At 37.6% G+C, this 23,617-nt stretch overlaps 1 protein-coding gene across 4 annotated transcripts in view; it reads left to right on the forward strand.

The window, feature by feature from the left end:
* The window catches only part of STAG1 (STAG1 cohesin complex component), a 445,812-nt gene that overhangs the window by 394,700 nt on the left and 27,495 nt on the right, over window positions 1–23,617 (forward strand). For all 4 annotated transcript variants that reach the window (XM_060196862.1, XM_060196869.1, XM_060196854.1 and 1 more), the window contains 6 exons: window positions 6,257–6,349; window positions 12,135–12,309; window positions 15,802–15,941; window positions 18,625–18,726; window positions 20,256–20,404; window positions 21,248–21,376. In XM_060196862.1, coding sequence (XP_060052845.1) covers window positions 6,257–6,349; window positions 12,135–12,309; window positions 15,802–15,941; window positions 18,625–18,726; window positions 20,256–20,404; window positions 21,248–21,376 — 788 coding nt within the window. The remainder of the gene's footprint in view (window positions 1–6,256; window positions 6,350–12,134; window positions 12,310–15,801; window positions 15,942–18,624; window positions 18,727–20,255; window positions 20,405–21,247; window positions 21,377–23,617) is intronic.

The following is a 23,617-nucleotide window of genomic DNA, read 5'->3' on the forward strand; positions in this document are numbered from 1 at the left end:
AATAATTTTGTTAAATCAAGATTTGTCAAAACAAATCTTCTATCAGACCAGAAGCACAATGTATTACCTTAATTTATCAAGAATAAACCTCTGGCAGTGTCTTAAAACAAACTAGATAATTTTTAAAAGCAGAAAGATATAAAGAGGAAAACCAGAGCAAAAGCCTCTGGCATGTAAATAATTAACATAACCATTGTGTTATCTTTTACTAACCCAAGCCAGTCTTAAACAATTTTAAGTAAAATGTTAAACTTTGTTTGTTAGGATCTTTGTTTATCACAAAGCTATCACACCCTTAAGGCAGCTGTGAACAAGGGTGGGTACACAACTTAATTGATCTTTCACTTTGATTTGAATAGGTAACTTAAAAAGCTAAAATAAACCTTATAGCTGAAATGTTAAAATAAATTTTTATTGTTAACATTTCTTTTAGATGACCATTTTACACTAAATAATTTTGTTGAATCACATCTGTTGAATAAAAATTTTTTATCAGGCCAGGAATATGTTTAACCCTTTTTTTTTCCTGGCAAGGCCACTGCTCTACACTGACTGGGTTATTAGAAAGCCAGTTCAAGCATGGAATTAACAAATTAACAAACAGTGGCAGTTGGTATTGGGGTGCTGGTAATATTTACAATTTTCACAAGAGTGAGAGAGACTGTAGAGGCATTTTACCATGCCTAGAGATCTCAGAAAATCTTTTAACTAATGAATTGATGATATTAGCTATCAGACGGACGAAGGCAAACGCTAGAAGAAGAAGGACGAAACTGTCCTATATTTTACTCTGGTAAAGGTGTGCCAACTCTATGAGTCAGGATCTTTAAAACCACATTTAGCTTAACTAAATCTTATTTAAAACTTAAAACAAACTTTAGTTACTTAGGGGTTAACACACATTAATGAAAACAAGGTTAGCACAGACTTAAAACATACATTCTTGGTGAAAAGAAAAATTTTCCCTTTGAAAAACCGCTTTGGTTTTTGGATTCCTAACTCACAGACTATCTACCCCCCCAGGAGGGGCGTTAGTGGCTAGGGAATAATTGACTGCAGTCTTTGCCAATCTGTGGAGCAGGAGCTCTGTGCCGTGATTGGCTGTGCGGGCGGAACAGGCGGGCTTAGTTTACCGCCGTGCAGAGAAAAATCTTTAAATTTCTTTTTCTAGGCTAAGGTACATTTTACAGTTTTAAAGAAACAAATCATTAAATTTCTATCAAAAGTGTGCCTGGCTCCGAGTAACAGGGAAAGCCAAAACCGGTTTTGATTTGGATGGTTTAGTTTTAGCTTTAGTTTTAGGGATTGGGTTTTTTGGTGAGGCTAAAAATGTAAGTTCTTCTGTAACTGCAGCTATTTCTTTCATTAATTGAAGCTGCTCTCTCCGGTCAGCAAGGACTTTGCGGAGGGTGGAAATTCCTGTAAGGGCTCCTAAGCGTGCCCGCCTGACGGGGGGATTGTCAAGGAGAGGGTCAGGCTGGAGAGCAGGGGCATGGATATAGGGAGGGGGATTAAAGGGAGAAGGACACCAATCAGGATTGTAGTATTTGGCAGCCTCTTTTTCTAGCAAAGCCTCATCCTCCGCAGGAAGTGCTTCAGGAGAGGGAGGGTTTTGTAAAACTGGATAGAGGCGGGGGAAAGAATGCTGGGTTTCATTCTCATGTGAATTATCAATAGGAGGGTCAATAAAGGGAACTTTAGTAAGTGCGGTGGAACCTATAGGGAGGGGAACAGGGCTTTTACTTTCATCGGGTGCTGGGAGGCTTTTATTTTGACTGGGTACTGGGGGATCAAGATCAATAATCACAGAAGGGCATGGGGATGGGTCTTTGTCCTGGACGGCGGACTAGAAAGTTGCTGGAGGACCTTTTCACCCTCTGTAATAAGGTTTTTAATATCAGGGTGATTATTATAAATTTTTAAGATATCATTAATTAAATTCCAGTAGCAAAAGGCAGAAACAGGTACACGTTCAGGACCAAAAGACTGATAGTGATCATTAAGACAGTCACCAATTCTCCTCCAACGTTTCTCATCTATAGTGCCTTCCTGGGGGAACCAGGGGCAAATATTTCCAATATAATCTAAAAACTTATTTAATTCTTTCTTTTAAACCCTAGTTCCTCGTGTCTTGAGTGACTCCTTGAGTCCTTTAATGAATAAATCTTGTTTGCTAAATTCATGTCCCATGGTTTTGCTTACCTCAGCCGCTGTGACACTCCTCCAGATGCGACTCACAGTTGGGTAGTTCCGTGGCGATCTCTGCGAGTCGTTGCGTTACCCCCTCGGCTGCAATGACTCAGTGAATTCGGGTAGGCCTACCCTCTCGATCAGCGGAGTTCCTAGGTCCAGAAGGCTTCTTCGCCCCACGCTTGGGCGCCAGAATGCCCCGAACAGCAGGGCGGTGAACAGGGGCTAGGAACCTACAAGATCTGGAATAACAGGGACACGAGACACGAAAGAACGACAGCAAGACAAGTTTCTGATCAAGCTGCAAAATTTTATTGTGTTCACAGGCATTATAAGGCTTTGGGGAAGGAGAGGGAATGCTGGAGGGGGAGGAGGGGGACCAAACTTCAAAGCGGAATGTTCCTTGCAACAAACAGTGGCTGAAACCATGTTTATTACCACAACTGTGTGTTGCCTCACTTGATTACTGATAAATGGTTTACCTGAGGGGAAATGGCCTGCCCAGGGGGGAAATAAAACTTGTCTCGAGGGCTTCCATTGTTTCAAAGCTTATCATCTGTCAAGCAGAGAAATGGCTCCTGGCACTTTCCTATTCTTTAACCTTCTGGGAGCATGGACCCAAGGTCATTGTGAGTTGTAGAAGGTGGAAGGTCTGGCTTCTATAATTGCTTCCTCGATGAACATGAGCGTTGACTGGTCGATCCATACTCCCAGCCTGTCTCTCTCTTTCCCTAGTAGGGTAGGGTTCTGGGGAATCGGAGCTCCAGGACACATTGGTGGGGTTGTCTGTCCAGGGAAGTCTGGTTGACATCATGCTGGCATCTGGAGCCTGGTGGCTGAAAAGAGAGTTAACAACAAAGCCAAACAAATGGTTGACTAGTCATGGACCTAAAGGCTGGAATAGTGCAGATGAGGAGTTGGGGAAGTCTCCATTTTGTAGATAGCTAGTAGGTATATTTTAGTTTATATTATTTTTTTATTTTTTTATTTTTATTTGTTTAAATATTTATTTATTCCCTTTTGTTGCCCTTGTTGTTTTATGGTGTAGTAATTATTGTTGTCTTCGTTGTTGGATAGGACAGAGACAAATGGAGAGAGGAGGGGAAGACAGAGAGGGGGAGAGAAAGACGACACCTGCAGACCTGCTTCACCTCCTGTGAAGTGACTCCCCTGCAGGTGGGGAGCCGGGGGCTCGAACCAGGATCTTTATGCCGGTCCTTGCGCTTTGCGCCACCTGCAATTAACCTGCTGCGCTACCGCCCGACTCCCTAGTTTAGTTATATTCTAAAGGGCCTGTGGCTATACTAGTTTTTGTTTTGTTTTGTTTTTCTCCCCTGAGCCTGAAATCTGATATGCAGATGGATCCAAGTTATTGTCTGGGGAGATGATGTCATGGCTGGAAAAAGGATCAAAACACTGGATCAGGGAAGAGAGCAGCTTCCAAATATTGGAAAGGTGTATAAATATTGTTGACTGTAAACCCCATCAATTTGATGTGATCTGGGGCCCATATTTAGCTTAGGAGCCCATGTGACCTCTGCCTTTCTGTAGATCTGTGCTCACATTCTGTGGTCACGAGTAGGAATGTTCCAAGCTGCCCCAATATCAGGACCCATCTTCCTCAGGTGTAGCATAGAGTATGTTCAACCCCCCTTCAGAGGATGGAACATTCTCTACTGTTGTTGATCCAAGTTGAGGGCAAGGTCCTGTGGGGGCCCACAAAGGGGTCTATTTTTTCATTCCTGATTAGACACATTTGCTTATGATTAAGCTTCAAAAAGAATCTGTTGGGGTGGTCTGGGAGGTGGTACAATAGAAAAATGTTGGGCTGTCATTCGTGGATCCTGAGTTTGATCCCTGGCAGCACATGTACCAGGGTATAACTCTGATTCTCTTTCTCTCTCTCTCTTCCCTCCTATCCCTTTCATTAATAAATGAATACAGTCTTTAAAAAAAAATCAATTAGGACCAGGAGATAGCTTGCCTGGTAGAGTATACACTTCACCATACAACAGGGCCAGGGTTTGAGACCCCCAGCACACATGAGAACACCTGGCACTGTACCAGGGGAAGCTTCTGAATTGATTCTGTGGTCTCTCTGTATCTGAAATTAAAAGGAAAAAAATAGTTTGTTAGGCCTGGTGCAAAGAGAGAGGGAGGGAGGAGAAGAGGGTGGAAGAAAGGGAAGGACAAGAAAAGAAAAATCTTGTGCCTCCATCTCCTAAGACAACTGCTTCCCTAGGCAGCAGTTTAGGTCACTAGTGAAGAAATATTAAGGACATAAGAGAGGACTAAAAACTCCTGCTACCATTTTTTAAACTGTATTATTTGATGTCACTCTTCAAGTTGTAGTGTCATCTGTTTTATATATCTTTAATTTTACTCAGTAAATATTAAGCACTTACCTTTGCATTGCTCTGAGTACCACAAGATTCACCAGTTTATACTCCTTGTTCTCATCTGCATAACAGAATGCCACAGATCCTCAAAGAATATACATTTAGCAGCACTCTTTGCTTATAGATTTTTAAAACTCTGTAATCTTTTCATAGATAAGAAACTATTATTTGATAAAGACAAAGAGAAATTGAGAGGGGAGAGATAGAAACAGAGAGACATAGTCCTCCTTTACTACCATGAAGCTTTTCCCCTGCAGATAGGGATCAGGGGCTTGAACCTGTGTCCTTGTGCACTGTAATATGAGTGCTTAACCAGGTGCACCACCACCTGGCCTCCCAATGATGAGAATTTCTCTTAACGTCACATAGCTAGTGAGTAGTATGAATCACTTCTCACTTTTTCTTTCATTTGTTCATTCAGTAAACATTCTCAGATATTTTTTCTTTTTTAGATATTTTCTATTAAAATCTATTAAAAACAACAGATATCTACTAATGTCAAAAGACCTCCCTACAATTTTTTTTTTTAGCTAGAGCATGGCTCAGTTCTGGCCTATGGTAGTATCAGGGGTCAAACATGGAGACTCTGAGCACTAGGCTATTGTATATTCAGTACCACCATTTGTTAGCCTTGCCCTGGCAAAATTTCTCATTCTTCTATTTTAGAGAGAGAAGAACCACTGTAACACTGCTCTACCATCCATGGAGCACCCCTTGGTGCTATTTGTCCAGGGTGTTCCCATGTGGTACTGGGACTCAGACCCAGAGCCACTTGCATGGTAAGGTGTATGCCCTAGTCTGTGAGCTATCTCCAGTCCCTCCTTTTACTACTCTTTCAAATACTGATACAATACTGAGTTATCTGCATGCACTTTGCTCACTAGATAGTAAGAAGAATATGACCTGATACCAGGCAGTTCTGGTTCCAAACCCTTGCTAATAGTAACCACTTCAGATCTATGACAGTATTAAAAATCTGTAATAGTGAACCTTAAATAAATTCCTGACATGATATATGTACTTGATAAATTTAGGTTTCCCTTCATACTTTAAAAGTGTTTCACTGAGTGCTGTATGACTATGTCATTACAGCTTATTCACCCATCCAGCCTTAAATTAAAACCCATCCCCTAGGAAGGATTCTCTAGTTCAGCTTTCTGCAGAGAGAGAAGAGAGTTAAAACCAATAATATTGAATGCTTCATCATACTCTCATTGTGCTAACTTCCTGCTAGAATGTCAAACCTTGTAAGACCATTGACACAATCCAATCTTGACATTTTTCAGAGCACTAGGAATATGGAGGAAATTTAGTACATATTTGCTCCTTAATTATTTTCGGTGTGCTGCTGTGTTCCCTCACCTGTCTGCCAGCTGGTTTATGTTATAGGAATGACAACAACTTTAATATCAATCTTAGTAAATCATTTTAAAGGAGAATAGGTTGGAAGAAACTGTACTGAACTATCCATCCATAGCTAAAATAGACTGGAATTATCAGCTTCATTGTCCATTTCACTATAACTCAGAAATAATTGTATGGTTTGGATACCAATAATAAAATTTTCTTGATGTTAAACTAATTTAACTGATTTCTATATATGTTTTCTTCTACATTAATTTTCTAGGATACTGTGATTAATGCTTCCAAATTTTAATGTCTTACAGGAGGATTTGTTGGTATTGAGGAAAACAGTGAAGTCCTTTCTGGCTGTTTGCCAACAGTGCCTATCTAATGTTAATACTCCAGTAAAGGAACAGGTAAGAAATTGTCAATTAAAAGCTCTCAATAAAAACAATTAACATACACTGGAAAACAGTAAAATGTAGTTATTTTATGGTCATTTTTAGCATGCTGGTCCTTTCCTAACTCTTTTTTTAAATGTTTTATTTATTTGTTTATTCCCTTTTGTTGCCCTTGTTTTATTGTTGTAGTTATTATTGTTGTTGTTATTGATGTCATTATTGTTGGATAGGACAGAGAGGAATGGAGAGAGGAGGAGAAGACAGAGATGGGGAGAGAAAGGTAGACACCTGCAGACCTGCTTCACTGCCTGTGAAGTGACTCCCTATACCTACCTTGACAGTGTCATAGAAGTAAGGGTGCAAGTGGGAATATCCCATCAGTCTAATAGATACCTCAACCTGGGGAAAATTATAGTCCACATAGGTTCAAGCTGGAGACTATTTTCATGAAGTAATTTTTTTAAATTAATTTATTGTAGTTTTGTTATAATGAATTTGTATGGGGCCCAGGTGGTGGTGCACCTAGTTGAGCACACATGTCACAGTGCACAAGGACCCCAGTTCAAGCCCTTGGTCCCCACCTGCAGGGAGAAAGCTTTGCAAGTGGTGAAGCAGGTCTGCAGGCGTCTCTCATTCTCTCACCCTCTCTATCTTCATCTACCCTCTTGATTTCTGACTATCTCTATCTGATAAAGACAATTTTTTAAAAATTTAAGAATTTTTATGTAAGACAGTGTAAAGTTTCTATACTTTTTTTTTTTAACCAGAATACTGTTCAGCTCTGGTTTATGGTATTGCAGGGTATTAAACCTGGGTCTTCCAGAGCCTCAGGCATGAGAGTCTCTTTGCATAACCATTATGCTATCCCCCCACCCAGTTTCCATAATCTTAATTGTGCTTGAAATAAGTCTAGTTATGGATAATTTACTTAGAGTATTTTTCCTGGGAGTCGGGCGGTAGTGCAGTGGGTTAAGCGCAGGTGGCACCAAGTGCAAGGACCAGTGTAAGGATGCCAGTTTGAGCCCCCGCTCCCCACCTGCAGGGGAGTTGCTTCACAAGCGGAGAAGCAGTTCTGCGGTGTCTGTCTTTCTCTACCCCCTCTGTCTTCCCCTCCTCTCTCCATTTTTCTCTGTCCTATCCAACAACAACGACATCAATAACCATAACAATGTTGAACAACAAGAGCAACAAAAGGGAAAATAAATAAGTAAATATTAAAAAATACATCTTTTTAAAAAAGAGTACTTTTCCTTTGTAGCCTCCTCTTAAAAACATTTTCTAAGGACCAGACTATAGCTCACCTTGTTGGGCTTGTGCCTTGTCATGCGTATGACCTAAATTTAGACACATGTACTGCATGGGAATGCCACAGCACCAAGGGAAGCTCCAGTGCCCTAGAATCTTTCCCTCTCCCTATCTGAATGATAAAATTAAACCCAGAAGCAGTGAAGTCATGGATGTTCAAGGCCCCAGTGCTTGGGGGGATAAACCTTTTAGCACAGATAGGTAGGTCTCTTTATACGAATATCAGTGTAATTGAATTACATGCCATCATTCATAATGTTTTATGAATCACAAAATGGAAACAGACATAGTCTTCCCCAAATCTTATTCTCTAAACCTTTTGAACCCCAATTTTGCTGTCTAAAAAATTACCTGACTTTCTGCCTTTACGCTAGAAATACAGTGACATTATCACTATTTGGTGATATCCCAAACTCTGTCCTTAGTAGGGAGAAACAGAAAACACTGTCTTCTGACCCTTGAATTCTCTTTATGTCCCCCTCTTTTCCAATTGATTTTTAAGAAATATCTTTATGTATAATTTCTCTGTAGTCAGTATAATAAACTACATTATTCTTACTGGAAGTATATAGCCATCTCTAAATACATGACAAAATTGTTTCCCCATAGAAACACATTTGAGAGGTAGGGATATGAGTAGTTCTGAAATATGTGAACTCTCAGTCATCTCACAGTACTATTGCAATTACAATAGGCTGATCACAGTTTATTTCATACCATGCCACTAAATGGACACATTTGACAACATAGCATCAATACTTTCTCTTGGGGGAAACACTGAAAAATCTCTTATGTGGTTAAAATTTTCCTGAGTCTTTTAAATTCCAGTTTCTACATGAATGGTTTTAAATTCAATTCCAAGCCCACTGTTAAGGGTGAGGTGGGTTTTTTGCTGAGGCTTTGCACCGGCATAATTCCCCTGCTCCTGAGAGTCTTTTTTTTTTTTTTTCTTTTAAAACATAGATGGTTGAGAGAGAATGGAGAGAAGACACCAAAGCATAACTTGACGACTCATGAAGTCTTTTTTTTTTTTTCCCCTCCAGGATTATTACTCAGGCTTGGTACCTACACTACAAATCCACTAACCTGGAGACCATTTTTTCCATTTTAAAGAATAGCATAGAGAGAAATTGAGAGAAGAGTGGGAGAGGGAGAGAGAGAGAGAAAAAATAGACAACTGCACATCTGCTTCACTGCTTATGAAGCAACCCCCCTACATGTGGGAAGGCAAGGCCTCGAACCAGGATTCTTATGCAGGTCCTTGTGCTTCTTACTACACCACTTAACCTGGTGTGCTACAACCCAGCTCCCTCTCATTTTTTGCGTTTATTTCATAGAAAAAGTAATGTTTGGAGGTCCTGATAATGGCACACCCAGTTAAGTGCACACATTATCATGTGGAAGGACCTGAGTTCAAGCCCCTAGTCAGGTGGCTATAGCAGGGAAGCTTTACAGGTGGCGAAATAGTGCTGCAAATGTCTCTCTTCTCTGTCTCCTCTTCCTCTCAAATTTTCTCTGTCCTATCAAATAGGAGAAAGGGAAAAGTGACCACCAGGCATGGTAGGCTCACTGTGCATTGAGCCCCAGCAATAACTTCAGTGGCAATTTAAAAAAGTAATACTTGAGAAGAAAAGTGAGACAAAGTTATGTACTTTTAAAAGTTAACAATTTTCCCTTAGATACTTCACTACTCAGAGGTAAAAGATTTAAAATCTTTTTTCTTTTTTTTACCTGAGCACTGTTCAGCTCTGGTTTATGGTGGTATAGGGGGTTGAACCTAGGACATTTGAGCCTCAGGTATGAGAGTCTCTTTGCATCACCATTATGCTATCTACCCCCCAAGATTTTAAATATGTGTATGTTTAATAGTTTTTCAAGTATATACAAATATATAATTAATATTGATTAATTTTTTAATTGGGTGGGGGCAGATAAGCATATTGGTTATTTAAAGAGACTCTATGTCTGAGGCTCCAATGTCCCAGGTTCAGTCCTCTGACCTACCATAAGCTAGAACTGATTAGTGATCTAGTTAAAAAAAAAAGTTATTACTTCTGAAAATACAAAGAATTATGTATCTAAACTGTTCTTACGAATTGTAGTACTTCAGTCAACTTTTCAGGACTTACATTGATATATAGTATATTTTCATTATTCACTGTAGTTAGATTCTGAAAGTCTCCCTCAACATCGGATTAACAAATATGTTATCATTGTTTTGTGACATAAACAGTGCTAATTTCCAGAAAGCCTTTGACTACTCAGGTTTAATCAACCAACTGATATATAACCATGTTTTGTTTATATTTCTGTTTAAAGACACCTTGTTTAACATGCATTGATGATTCACAATCAATAGCTCATAGGCAGCAGCACTAACAGCTCATGACTAATTGATGCTTATCTGACTCACCTACTTTCTCTAAGGATACATCACCTTCATGGCACTTCTGCATAAAATGGGGAGTCCCTTCAAGTAGAAAAGTAAACAGTATACAGCATATGAACTATATCACATTTTAAAATTTTTTATTAGTGATTTAAAAATTATGACTTAACAGGGTATAATTCCACCCTATTCCCACCACCAGATTTCTGTGTCTCCATTCCCTCCATTGGAAACTGCATTTTTTTTCATAATATCAAAAACAGATTGACTTATTTCTGTAACTATACTTTTATATATTTAATCATTTTTTTTCCTATGGTCCTTCCTTTTCCTTTCTAAAGTCATGCCCACAGCTATTGGTACTTTCAAATATCTTTCCTTTTTTTCCTCTTGTTTCTGGGTCTTCATGGAATTAGAGTTCAGAGCCTTCCCCTAACATTTCTCCCCCTCTGGGAGTATGGACCAAAGAAGGTGAAGTCCTGTTTTGTTTTGTTTTTTTGCCTCCAGGGTTATTGCTGGGGCTCAGTGCCTGCACTATGAATCCACTGGTCCTGGAGGCTATTTTTTCCTTTTTTTGCCCTTGTTGTTTACTGTTGTTGTTATTGCTGTCATTGTTGTTGGATGGGACAGAGAGAAATGGAGAGAGGAGGGGAAGAGAATGATACACACCTGCAGACCAGCTTTACCACTTGTGAAGTGACCTCCTGTAGGTAGGGAACCAAGGAATCTTTATACTGGTCCTTGTGCTTTGCACCACGTGCACTGAACCTGCTGCACTGCTGCTCAGCCCCCGAGTCCTGTCTTCTGTAATTGCTTCTCAGCTGAACATAGGCATTGGCAGGTCTATCCATACCCACAACCTGTTTTCTATCTTTCCCTAGTAGGGTAGGGCTCTGGAGAGGTGAGGTTCCAGGACATATTGGTGAGATTGTCTGCCCAGGGAAGTCAGGTTGGAATGATAGTAGCATCTGCAACTTGATAGCAGAAAGGTGATCATACATAAAGCAGGGCAAAATATTTAATGAACAGGAACCAAAAAGTAGGAATAGAGCAGATGAGAATAGGGATCTTAGGGTGGAAAGAAGTGAAGAAGTCTATTTTAGGTGTATTCCTAGGGTCTATGACTTCAATAATTTTTGTTTGAGCTTGATAACTAACAAGGAGGTAGACTAAGAATATTATCTGGGAAGATGGTGTCAGTTGAGAATAGGGCCAGAAAGCTAAATATTGGCAGAGAGTAGTTCCCAAATTTAAAGATTATTTAAATACAGTTAACTGTTTACCCATCTATCTGACCCAGGGCCCATGTATATTCACGTTTAGCACAAGAGCCTATGTAACTTCAGAGTCCCTATCAGTCTGAGTTCACAGTCCATGGTCACAGCTGGGAACATTCTAGGCTGAGCTCATTTCCCTACCAGTCTTCCTCGAGTGGCAGAGTATATAGGCTGACCCAGCCTCCCTTCAGAGAGGCAGTCCCTACCATTGCTGCTTTATAGTGAGGCCCACAAGAGCGTTTATGATGATGTTCCTGATGGAAGTGACCAGTGATGGTGGAGAAAGGGATCTATTAGATGTCTAGGCCCATCATATCTATAGAGGAATCCAAAGATGATGGGGTGACCTGGTATTGAACAAAAAGGCCACCATTAAGTATATCGCATTTTTAACTGAAGATAGTGGCTTTGAGATTTAAAATACTACATTGTAACTTGTCAAACTATAGTTTGTCTTAACTTTTATGCTAAATTGCAATATGTTTAATCTCTAAACTCTGTCATAAATTATCGATTTTGCATCCCCCAGGATTGACTTTTAACTTTTATTTTTGTTCAAATCAAAATCTCTTAACAGCTGTTAAGCGTTAATACAGCTAAGGAAGAGAAATCTTACTGGAGGTGGTCTCAAATGTTAGTCACCTGATGTTCGATAAGAAACATAATTTTTTAAGTTTAGAAATTAAAACTAAGTTGTAATCTACTCAGCATTTCTATTATGTTATCATTTATGGAACTGTGTTTAATTTTATTATGTTTTAGTAATATAATTATTGTGAATAATTAATTATATGAAATATTTTACTGATGAATTGCTTTTGCTTTTCAGGCTTTCATGTTACTCTGTGATCTTTTGATGATTTTCAGCCACCAGTTAATGACAGGTGGCAGAGAGGGCCTTCAGCCTTTGGTATTTAATCCGGATACTGGACTCCAGTCTGAACTCCTCAGTTTTGTGATGGATCATGTTTTCATTGACCAAGATGAGGAGAACCAAAGCATGGGTATTTGTGGCTATCATCTTATCAGTATTGACCTTGCTTTACCCACCTGGAAGATATGAGAAATAAAATTCAAATTCAGTCATAAAAGTAGTAGGATTTCTACCTTTTTTTTTTTTTTACCGCTATGCATTCATGAAGTTCAAAAACCAACAAAAATAAAAATTTATAGGGAGTCGGGCAGTAGCACAGTGGGTTAAGCACAGGTGGCGCAAAGCTCAAGGACCGGCGTTAAGGATCCCGGTTCGAGCCCCTAGCTCCCCACCTGCAGGGGAGTCGCTTCACAGGCGGTGAAGCAGGTCTATAGGTGTCTGTCTTTCTCTCACTCTCTCTGTCTTCCCCTTCTTTTTCCATTTCTCTCTGTCCTATCCAACAAGGACAACATTAATAACAACAACAATAATAACTACAATAATAAAACAATAAGGACAACAAAAGGGAATAAATAAATATTTAAAAATAAAAAATATATAGAAAGGTCTCTTAACATATAGCAGGCTAGAGATTATTTTATATCACAATAGAGACTGCATAAGTTTTATTTTTCCATTTCATATTGATTGACATTTCGCTGGTTCCGAGTCTTTTGCTATTACGAAATATGGTGTAATGAATAATCATGGACATTTGTCATTTTCTACATGTACAAGATGTATGTGTGGGATGAATATTGTTTCTGCTTTAACTGCATCCAGGTTCACAGTATTTTTTAAAGTTTTTTTTAATATTTATTTTCCCTTTTGTTGCCCTTGTTTTATTGTTGTAGTTATTATTGTTGCTCTTGATGTCATTGTTGTTGGATAGGACAGAGAGAAATGGAGAGAAGAGGGGAAAACAGAAGGGGAGAGAAAGATAGACACCTGCAGACCTGCTTCACTGCCTGCAAAGCAGCTCCCCTGCAGATGGGGAGTCAGGGGCTCGAACTGGGATCCTTACACTTTGCGCCACGTGCGCTTAACCCACTGTGCCACCACCCGACTCCTGGTTCACAGTATTTCTAAAGAGGTCTATTTATTTCCAATTCTCATGTGGTCATCATATATTATTTATTATTATTTTTAAATTAACAAAATGTAGTTGTGAGATAGCTAATGCTGGGAGACTATTATCAAACTTCGATAGTCAAAATTGTGCTGAGCCTACAAAATGATAGCTTAGCAAAATTAAGCTGAATATAATTGTAAATATTTATTTTTTTAGTAAGTGAATTGTGAAATAGTTTAATCTCTCTAAAACAAGGTTGTTGACATATCTGATCCACAATTATGTTGTATTCTATTAGATTTTTTTTTTTTTACTTAAAGATATATATTAGAAAATAGAGAATATGAAGCAAAATATTTTATGTAGAGTCCATGTTCGTCTTTGGAGATAAAATTTACCTGCTACTTAATCATAAACATTTCCAGTTTTTCTAAGTATAGATATTTCATAGTGGGACCATTTAATAGAAAGGAAAAAGAAAGTTAAGAGTAAGCCTTTTAAAAAAAGAATGTATTTAGTTGTCTGGGAGGTGGCACAGTGGATAAAGCATTGGATTCTCAACCATGAGATCCTGAGTTCAATCCCCGGCAGCACAAATACCAGAGTGATGTCTGGTTCTTTCTCTCCTCCTATTTCTCTCGTGAATAAATAAATAAATTCTTCTTAATTTTTTTTAAAAATAAAAAGAATGTATTTATAAACATATATATGTACATGTGTGTATGTATACATTTTTAACATAAGAAAAAGTACTGTTCCCAAATAGAGACCAACTCAACAGTGTTAGTATAGAGCTTCAAATAGTGTTAGTATTTATCATCTGAAGCCTTATGTAAAGTAAACAAGCCATTAGAACCTGAGAAATAAAGAATTAAGAAAGAAACACTACTTCTTTTGAAAGTATTTATATGGTTTTTTTTTTATAATGAAAGTATATGTGTATAATATACTTTTACAAAGTACATATTCTCTGCTGATCATGTAACCAGGTTTAGGACAAATGCTGAAGGCTGACTCCTTCCTCCATACTTTTTTTCCTCCATACATTTTCATTACTCTTTCTAATATTTATTTTCATTTTTTGTGTCACTATGCCTTATACATGTGCAATTTTACCACCCTCAGACAGACTTTTTTCTTTTTTTTGACTGGGGCTTGGTGCCAGTAGTACAAATCCTCAGCTCCTGGCGACCTTTTCTTTTCCCCCATTTTATTGAATAGGACAGAGAGAAATTCAAAGAAATGGCGAGGGTAGAGAGGAAGAGAAAAAGTCCTACTTCACAGCTTATGAAACATCTTACCTGCAGGACAGGAGCAGAGGCTCAAACCCAGATCCTTGTGTGGGTCCTTGTGCTTAGTACTATGTGTGTTTAACTGGTGCACCACCAACAGGCACCCCAGACTGACTTTTATCATTTTTATTTAAGACAGACACAGAGAGGGAGAGACACCACAGCTGTACCATCCATGGAGCTTTGTGATGGTACTCTGTGTGATGCCTGGGTTCTAATGAAATAAGAAAAAAGACAACATTTTTTTATGTGTCATCAGGGAAATGTGGATGCTCACATGTACACAGCTGCTGCTGAGCAGCCTCCTGTTCCCAGTCTTTGTTTTGAGACAGATGAGAGAAGAGATACCTGAGCAGTGCTCTGCCCTCTTTGAAGCTCCCTTTGTGCCATCCTTCATATTCCCACCATGCTGCTTCCATGCAATGTGGGGGCTCCAACCCACTGTCTCACACTTGAAAGGCATGCACCCTGTGTGCAGTCTGCCCTCTACTGGGTGAGCTATTTCTGACCCCAAAAGAGAACATTTTCAGGTTTGAAAAAATAAAGTGCCAGAGAAGAAATAGCTGATTTGCACAGTGTGTTTCCTTGATATATGGAAGACATAGGGTGGAGGACAACCCCTGCTGCACTGAAGGAAACTTTAGTGTTATGGTCTCTTTCACTTTCTGTCTCTATTTAAAATGATAATAATAGGGCCAAGTGGTGGCACACCTGGTTGAGTGCACATTACTATATACAAGGACCAAGGTTCAAGCCCCAAGCCTCCACCTGAGGGGCTGGGGTGTGCTTTGCAAGTGGTAAAGCAGTGCTGCAAGTGTCCCTCTGTCTCTGTTCCTCTCTATCTCCCCCTTCCCTGTCAGTTTCTATCTAATAAATAAAGATAAAATTATAATAATAATTAAAAAATAAAAGTAATATTGATGATGAAAGTATTGGAAACAAAATCTATATATAGTTTTCTTAGCTTAGTGTTTTCTAATGACAGTCTCCTATGAAATAAGAGCTTTAAATTGTCTGCGCCTACTGAGCACTTAATAAATATAAAATAAACATAATGTGCTAATATAATCAGTATAACTACAGTTCTTAATATTATTTAAAACTGAATTGTCTATTTGTAAAGTTATTAACAGAAGCTGGTTTTCACTTATATAGACTCTCTGTATTCTACTCTGGATAAAAGGTCTAAATTCATAACCAGTTTGTTTTCTGTGATTAGAGGGTGATGAAGAAGATGAAGCTAATAAAATTGAGGCCTTACATAAAAGAAGGAATCTTCTTGCTGCCTTCAGCAAACTAATAATTTATGATATTGTTGATATGCATGCAGCTGCTGACATCTTTAAACACTACATGAAGGTATGATTTTCATGTATTTATTTTTCTTCCTCCTCCTAAGTAGCTGAGGAATTTGCAATTAAAAATGAGAGGCTTATAATAGAAGCTAAAATTGACCACTTCTACCTGGGTATTATTGATAGTTTTCTGATATGCTAGGGTTTGACTTTTCTATATTTAATTTTAAATTTACATACTTCATTTTTATCAGTCTTTACCATCATATTGATTCCACACATCTATGTGAAAGAACACCTTTTTTGTTTTCATGTTTTCTAGACTCTTAGCACAGAAGAAAGTCATGTTCTCTTCCTTGTGACTTTTCCAGTTTGGGTTTGTTTTTGTCTTGAGGGGAGAGGAGTTGTCTCTGGTTTTCAATAAGTATGCCTACTCTATACCACAATGCCTACCAAGCACTAAAGTTAGAGCCACCTTTTTAAAATCCTGCTCTCAAGTGACATAAAGCTGGAAAATAGATAGTTGGACAGATTGATTATATAATGGAGCTACATGTATGGATCTCTAGTGATATAGAAACTGAAATGTAAGCATACTTTAAGATAATGTTGTGGCCCAGGAGATAACACAATGAATGACTAGAGTGCCAGACTTGCATGTATGAAATTCCAGCTTTGTACCTGGCCATCACATATGCCAGAGTAATGCTCTGGTATTCGTTCCATAAATAAATACATCTCCTTTTTAAATAACATGGTAATAATGACTGGCTGCCTGTGTTCTGTGCCATTTATATGAGAAATGCTTTTCTAAGGTTTCTGTGTTAACTATTGATTCAGTAATCCTTTGAAGCAAGAAATGAGGGAAGTAAGTAACTTTCCAGACCACACAACTGGTTTGATTTTAGGTTTCTTTTAGGGTTTTAGTTCTCTATATTACATGATTGCCATCCAATATTTATTCTAGTGATAGCTGTACAGATTACAAAGCTCAAACAGTGCACAGAAACTTGAGTAGAACTAGAGAAGACTTTCTGGAGGAATGTCTAGCCAGGGTTTAGGTAGACTAAAAAAAAGAAAGAGAGAAAGAGAGATTGCCATGGAAATAGCATCCAGTTTTAATGATTTCACAGAAAGTTTATCAGTGGTGCTGAGGATTGAACCTGAGAACACTGGTGCCTAAAGTATGAAATGATTTTGCATAATCATTATGCTATCTCTCCAGCCATATTTTTGTGTTAATAAAATACAGATACATTAGGAGGGTAGTGAGATAGAATGCAAATGTATCAAATGAACAGTTAAGTCTTTTACCCTAATTTGCCCTTACCCCTTATTTAGGTCAAATCCCCAGAGGTAAACAACTGTAACTGTTGGGTTGTCAGAAAAGTCATGACTTTTCTAACAGCCCAGTATCTTAGTTTTAGTTCTTCGGAAAGTTTCTACTAGAGTTATTTACTGATTTGTCACCTTTTCAATAGTGTCTAGTAAATCCATGTTGTAAAGTGAGGAGGTTTACTTACCTGTATCTTCCTATTGTCTTGAAATTCTCAGTGTGTCTTTTTTTTTTCCTAGTTAAACATTTTTTATTAATGATTTAATCATGACTGACAAGATTGTGGGATAAGAGAGGTACATTTCCATACAGTTCCCACCTCCAGAGTTCCATGTTCCATCCCCCCCACTGGAAGCTTCCTTAATCTTTGTCCCTCTGGGAGTATGGACCAAACATCCTTATGGGGTATAGAAGGTGGGAGGTCTCATTTCTTTAATTGCCTTTCCTCTAAATATGGGTATTGACAGGTTGACCTGTACCCCCAGCCTGTTTCTATCTTTCCCAAATGGGGCAGGGCTCTGGAGAGGTGGGGTTCCAGGACACACTGGTGAGGTCATCTGCCCAGGGAGGTCAGGTTGGCATTATGGTGGTGTCTGCAACTTGGTAGCTGAAAAGCACTAAGATATAAAGCAGAACAAGTTGTTTAATAATCTGGAACCTAAAGGCAAGAATATAAGCCGATGAGATTTGGGATCTTCATGTTAGAAGAAGCTAAGAAGCCTATTTAGGTTTATTCCAAGGGACTCATGAGTATCTTTTTAAAAATATTTACTGGGGGCCAACAGTAGTGCAGCGGGTGGCCCAAAGCTTAAGGATCCCAGTTTGAGCCCTGGCTTCCCACTACAGGAGGGTGGCTTCACAGGTAGTGAAGCAAGTCTGCAGGTGTCTATCTTTCTCTTTCCCTCTCTGTCTTCCCATGCTCTCTAAACTTCTCTCTGTCCTGCCCAGCAACAGCAATAGCAACAATAACAACAAGGTCAACAAAATGGGGAAAATGGCCTCCAGGAACAGTGGATTCATGGTGCAGGCACCAAGCCCCAGCAATAACTGTGGAGGCAAAATATATATATTTGATAAGGCAGCTGAAATTGAGAGGGAAAGGGGAGATTAAGAGAGAGACCTACAGCCTTGCTATATCATTTTGAAGCTTTCCCCCTACAGGTGGGAACCAGGGGCATGAACCCAGGCCCTTTCGTAATGTTAAGTGTACAATTATCCAGGTGTTCCATCACCTGGCCCCCTCAGTGTGTCTTTAATTTTATTATTAGTTGTTTCATACACTTAAATATCAAATATGTAGCCATGTGTCTTAAATGTCTTTGTATTTACTTTCTAGTTTCTTTCATCAATTTGATAATATCTTGTGAAGTTTCAGTCATTCAGAACTATGTTTTTCTTCTTTTCCTTATAGTATTACAATGACTATGGGGATATCATTAAGGAAACACTGAGTAAAACCAGACAAATTGATAAAATTCAGTGTGCCAAGACCCTCATTCTCAGTTTACAGCAGGTAAGAAATTTTAAAGTGGAAGCAAAATGAAGTTAATACTATTGAGCACTCTCTTGTGTCTATGTGTTCGGTATCTTGTCTAATTTTAACTGGATCTTTAGAACAGTACATTATTGTGGCTACTTTCTGGTACAAAGACATGTGTTAAATCTGTTTCTTTTGGAACATAGACCTAAGAGTTCACATATCAATAGATGAATTGGCAAGTTTATAGTTAAAGCATGGTAATTTTAGAAGAAAAATATAATACATTTTTAAGTAGTTAGTGAGGAAAGGGCAAATTAGTATCTAAATAAGAAAATCTACTACATATATTAGAAAAAGAAGATTCTTATTTTTAATAATTCTTATTTTCATTGTGTGTGAGGGGGACATATAGTAAGTAGTGTGGGCCAATCAGAAGTAAACTAAAAAGGTAGACACAATAGGGAAGAATAAGTGCTTCAGTACTACTACTACTACTAGCGTTTGCCCTTCTTGTGAAGTATAGTACGTAGAGTGGAGTTGAGAGGTGTGAAGGTGAAGTTACAGTTTTATGGGTTTCTTAAAGATGCATCAATCTGGATGAGAGAATAGTTGATGCAGGAGAATACTGTAGAAATTTACACAGGTAAAAGGGAATCATGCAGTACATAAGGAAAAGTGACTATAAATAAAAGTCTGGACTGTTCATCTATCATCCATGATTCTAGCTTTCATAATTTAATGATGGATGCTTTTATATTCTTTAGTACTCAGGAGTTTTATTTTTGTTAATATTTTGACACGGTTTTATATAATGTGAATATAATTTATAAAATCCTCCAGCCAACTTTAACAACTTTTTTTGCCTGTTTTGTTACAGGATAGGGAAATCAGAGCTCTGTATTCCCCAAACAGTCTTTTGTTTTCATCTAATGCTTAATAGTTGAAAAAATATATAGTCCTGGACCCTATGTTTCATATATTACCATTTATTTTTTTAATTTTTTAATTTAATATTTTGTTGAAGATATGTTGATTTATAGGACTTTTGTTGTCACAAGGGTACATTTCCAGACTTCCCCAAGAAAGAAATTAGTACATTTCACCCTTGGCAGAACCATTATCTTATTCCATATTAAGGACTTAGGTCCGCAAAGTCCCCTTAGTAACCTTTTCTTTTCTGAGTCCCTGATTCTGCTGCAACAGAGAACAGTCCATTGAAGATCAGCCCTGTACTTCCTTTGCTCTTCAACAAAAAGAGTACATATTTATGAATGGTGTATTTCTACAAACATTTTCCCAGCCCAAAGTGCATTCCTTTTTGTTTGTTTTGTTTTGTTGAGAAGTAAATTCCTGTTTGTATTTGATCACATCACTCTCATGAAAATGAGCTCAAGAATTGAGTAACAGTAAATGAGAAGAGGTATAGTGTAGCTAGTTCAGAGTAAGAGGGATATATTTTGCCATATGCCTTTTAAATCTTGTTAAATCACATTACCTGTTATAATAATAAATAAGACAAGTATTTCTTAGCTATAGGTTTTCTCTTTTTTCTTTTCTACCAGTTGTTTAACGAACTTGTTCAAGAGCAAGGTCCCAACCTAGATAGGACATCTGCCCATGTTAGTGGCATTAAAGAGTTGGCACGTCGCTTTGCTCTGACATTTGGACTGGACCAGATCAAGACACGAGAAGCAGTTGCCACACTTCACAAGTGAGTGTGATAAATCCTTTCTGTAATACAGAACTGGTTTGCTGAAATAACTCCCATTTGATCCATTTTAAAGTGATAAATAAGAGACTTTTCAAGTTAAGATTTTAAAGAAATCTTAGTCCAGTGATTCTCTACTAGGAGGGCATCTTTAATTTGAGGGGAAAACATAAAACTTAGACCATTCAGATTTTTAACTTTAAAAATATTAGAAGGTAAAATCTAACAGAATATTTCCTTCTGTTCTGTCATGTGAGAATCATGTTTTGAAAACACTGCAATACTAATTTGGTCAACCTTGTTTCATTATTGAAAACTGCATTCTCACTCTTGTGCCTTACAGCAGTTTACACAACTGTTTAATACTATGACTAATCTTTAAGTCATCTAATATAGGGTATCATGCTAAATCTAAAAGATACAAAGAATTTAATTTTGTGACTCCACATTTTATGTCATTTTTTATGACAATTTTATACTGTAAATAGTGAGTTTATTGTTAGGCGAGTTACAAATTTCTGTTGGTCTACTAACTTTAGTAATCAATATATTCAGCAAATTTTGCTATCTTTCTAAATTGTACTAATTCACTGAGAGAACTGCAATAGCTATCTGGGAGCCTTGGTGGTGTTTTTTTTTTTTTTTTTTTTTTGGTTTTTTTTTTTTTTTTAGATGGATTACTCTTCTGGCATATGCTGGAACTGGGAAGTAAACATAGGACGTTTGGAGTCTCAAGCATAGAGTCTAGTGTGCTATGCCATCATTGAAAGCCAGCATGTCTATGCATATTGTTTACCACTGAAAGATTAGTTCTGGTCCTTAAAGATCCATTTTCTTTTACTTCAGGGATGGCATAGAGTTTGCTTTCAAATATCAGAATCAGAAAGGACAAGAATACCCACCTCCTAACCTGGCTTTCTTGGAGGTACTAAGTGAATTTTCTTCAAAACTTCTCCGACAGGACAAAAAGACAGTGTAAGTTGCACCTTGTACAAGAAATGACCTTATCTTACACTCTAATAATTTATTATACGGGGCTATGGTTTTCTTTCCAGTTTTTATCTATTTGTTTATTTACTTAGTGTCGAGCCAGGGCTTCCCACATGTGCTCTGCTGCTGATCCACCACCCCCCAACCTAATGTTTGGTTTGTAATCTCATGAGAGAAGAGATACTCCTAAGTACTGCTCTACCACCCATCACTTTTCTCTGTCTTGGGTGATCACATTTGCCTTACCACCTCTCCAACCCGTTCACTTTGTATAATTGTTCTTTCATTGATTATCTTGCAGTACTCTGGAATTTGTAGAAACTGATATTCTTTTTTCTGCCATTCAAAAATGTACAAATATTAACTTAACCACAGTGAAGCACTTTCTCCTTTTTTTATCTAAATGGTTGATCTTATCCTATTTTCTATTTTTTATAATAAAGTAAATAATTATATAATGTTTACTTTTTTATGTGTGACAATATAGAACAAACTACAAAACTTTTGAAGAAAGTAGCTCTATACTGGATCTCAAATTTTATAAATTGATAGAAGGTGAATCAGAATAATCAGCTGAAATTTGAAGAGACCGTTAAATCTTAGCATTATTGGTAAATCTAAGGAAAGTTGTTGGCTTTGTATTTGTCAGATAATATTTGTTAAACCTCTGATGTGGTCAACTTCTATTCTGTAGATACTGTTGTAATATGATCAGGCAGTAAATAACTTTAGAAGTTTTTGCTCTCAGAAAGTTTCTAATGCAGGGAAGTACAAAGTAAACATACAAATGTGTTTAGGCACTAGAATAGAATAGAATAGGATATGGAAAGAGTGATACTGTATAGATGGGGAGGGTGAATTGGAAACTTTGTAAATATAAGCATTTGCTTGTGTACAATTTCCCCTGAACACTACTTGAGCTACATCCCATAAGTCTTTTTTTTTTTTAAATATTTTTGTTTATTTGAGGCAGAGAGAGACTGAGAGGGGAAGGGGAAATAGAGAGGTAGAGAGACAGAGAGACACCTGCAGCCCTGCTTCACCACTTGTGAAGCTTTCCCCCTGCAGGTGAGGACCAGGGGCTTGAACTTGGGTCCTTGTGCACTGTGATGTGTGCACTTAACCAGGTGTGCCACCGCCTGCCCCCCCATAAGTCTTGGTATCTTATTTTTTACTTTATTCATAAGTATTTTCTCATTTCCCTAGTCATTTCTTCTTCAGTATACTAGTTATTCTAAAGTGTTTTATTTCTCCATTCTTGTGAATATCTAACTTTCCTTTCTATTACTGGTACCTACTAGTTATTCTAGAGTGTTTTATTTCTCCATTCTTGTGAATATCTAACTTTCCTTTCTATTACTGGTACCTACTTTTATTCCATTTTACTTAGAGAACATATTTAATATGATTGTAATCCTTTCAGATTTACTAAGGCTTGTTTTATGCTCCTACCTATGATTGTTCTGAAAAATATTTTATTTATCTTTGAGAAGAATTTATATTCTTCTGCTATTGCTGAGTGGAGTTTTAAGTCTATAGATGTCTTCTAGTTCCTTATTGGTAGTGGGAGTTTGATGTCTCCAACTATTACTATTAAACTGTTATTTCTTCTCTCAGTTCTGCCAGTTTATATGCCTTATATTTAGGATTTTTCAAATCATGTATATGTTTATAGTTACATATTTCTGATGGATTCATTTTTCTTATCATTATAAAATTTCCTACCCTACCAACTTTTGTTTTAACAACTGTCTAGTACTAATGTAACCACTTCATTTCTATTTTATCAGTAGTTATTTGCATGGCATACATTGCTTTCCATCCTTTCACATTATTCCTTTTTATTAACAAAAAAAAGAGCTGTAATTGACATATGGCAGATTAGCTGTACAGCATAGCAATTCAGCGTGTGCATATATATTATGAAATGGTCATACTAAGTTTGGCTAATATCTGGCACCATACATACTTTACTAAGTTGTCGTGTGTGTGTGTGTGTGTGTACTTGAACTATTAGGATTCACTCTTTAACAACATTCAGTATGACATAACATTAACTATATTCATCATGACATACATTATATGCTCATGACTTACTTATTTTATAAATGAAAATGTATACTTTTTGATCCATTGTGCCTACCCACCCCATTTTATGACTTCATTTTCTTTCTCTTTTAATCCAAAGCCTAGACAGCCTATTGTTGTTTTGTAGCACATTGTTGG

The sequence above is a fragment of the Erinaceus europaeus genome, chromosome 1 (assembly GCF_950295315.1).
Source record: "Erinaceus europaeus chromosome 1, mEriEur2.1, whole genome shotgun sequence".
Lineage (NCBI taxonomy): Eukaryota > Metazoa > Chordata > Mammalia > Eulipotyphla > Erinaceidae > Erinaceus > Erinaceus europaeus.